This window comes from Colobus angolensis, unplaced genomic scaffold (assembly GCF_000951035.1).
Source record: "Colobus angolensis palliatus isolate OR3802 unplaced genomic scaffold, Cang.pa_1.0 Scaffold773, whole genome shotgun sequence".
Taxonomy (NCBI): domain Eukaryota; kingdom Metazoa; phylum Chordata; class Mammalia; order Primates; family Cercopithecidae; genus Colobus; species Colobus angolensis.
In genome coordinates, this window is record NW_012121521.1 from 47,155 (window position 1) to 48,376 (window position 1,222).

The 1,222-nt window shown below is 53.2% G+C and overlaps 1 protein-coding gene across 1 annotated transcript in view; it reads right to left on the reverse strand.

Moving 5' to 3' along the window:
• Positions 1 to 5: 5 nt before the first annotated feature.
• Positions 6 to 1,222, reverse strand: part of LOC105502148 (patr class I histocompatibility antigen, A-2 alpha chain-like) — a 29,621-nt gene continuing 28,404 nt past the window's right edge. Inside the window, exons 4-6 of the mRNA XM_011928523.1 lie at positions 1,110 to 1,222; positions 484 to 531; positions 6 to 321 (exon numbers count right to left, since the gene is read on the reverse strand). Of these exons, the coding sequence (XP_011783913.1) occupies positions 488 to 531; positions 1,110 to 1,222 (157 nt within the window). The 3' untranslated portion in view covers positions 6 to 321; positions 484 to 487. The remainder of the gene's footprint in view (positions 322 to 483; positions 532 to 1,109) is intronic.

Here is a 1,222-nt window from a genome sequence, read left to right on the forward strand (position 1 = left end):
CCCGGCAGATTCTTATTTTCTGTAGGGAAGTAAGAAGTTGCAGCTCAGTGCACATAAAGTTGAGACTGAGATGGAGACATCCAGCCCCACCTCTCTGGAACAGGAAAGATGACTGGGGAGGAAACACTGGTCAGCATGGGAACAGGGGTCACGGCGGACACGGGGATGTGCTGTCCCTCCACGTCCTCACATTATGCTAACAGAGACGCAGACACATTCAGATGCCTTTGCAGAAAGAGATGCCAGAGTCTCCTGAAGTCACAAAAGGAGAGGCGTGAAGAAATCCTGCATCTCAGTCCCACACAAGACAGTTGTCTCAGGCTACAGAAAACAACAGTCATGAACAAATTCAAGTCAGTCATGGTAAGTGATGACACTCTGAACAGCCCACCACACACTCGGAACATCCCAATCAAAGAATCTCCATTACTCAGGCCTTTCCCCTCTGTCCCCGCCCTCCACTTTAGACCCCAAGAATCTCACCTTTTCAAGCCGTGAGAGACACATCAGAGCCCTGGGCACTGTCGCTGGCTGGGGTAGAACAAAAACAGGAGCTGGTCAGAGCCCCCAGGAGACGTGGGACAGGAGGAATTATGGGATGGGTGAGCTCCTCCACACTCCCACCCCCACCACTTACACGCAGCCTGAGAGTAGCTCCCTCCTTTTCCACCTGTGGGAAGAAAATGTCCTGTGAGGGGACTGGGAGGAAGCAGGGCCATAAGATCTTAGCGGAACCTCCTAGTCTTGGACCCAAGAGAAATTTCCAGAACTATGACTGCACACCCAGGGCAGGATCAGAAAACAGGAGGAAAGCAGGTGTGTCCTGGACCAACTGCCCTCCTAAGGTCTGTCCTTAGCAGGGACCTTCCCCTGACTCATGAATGCTGGAATCAGGACCCCAATACCATAATCATCAAGGTGATACATCCGTCCTTCATTATCACATGTGCTACACAACAGAGTAAGTGCTGGCACACAGGGTCCCAGGCTAGGTTAGCCCCTGTGTGGATGCTGCTTCCCAGGAATGAGGCAGGGAACACTTCTACCTGATGCTTGAAACCCCCAGAGGGACAAGAAAAACCAGACCCCACCCCTCACCCCTTCCCTACCTGAGCTCTTCCTCCTCCACATCACAGCAGCGACCACAGCTCCGGTGACCACAACTGCTAGGACAGCCAGGCCAGCAACGATGCCCACGATGGGGATGGTGGACTGGGAAGAT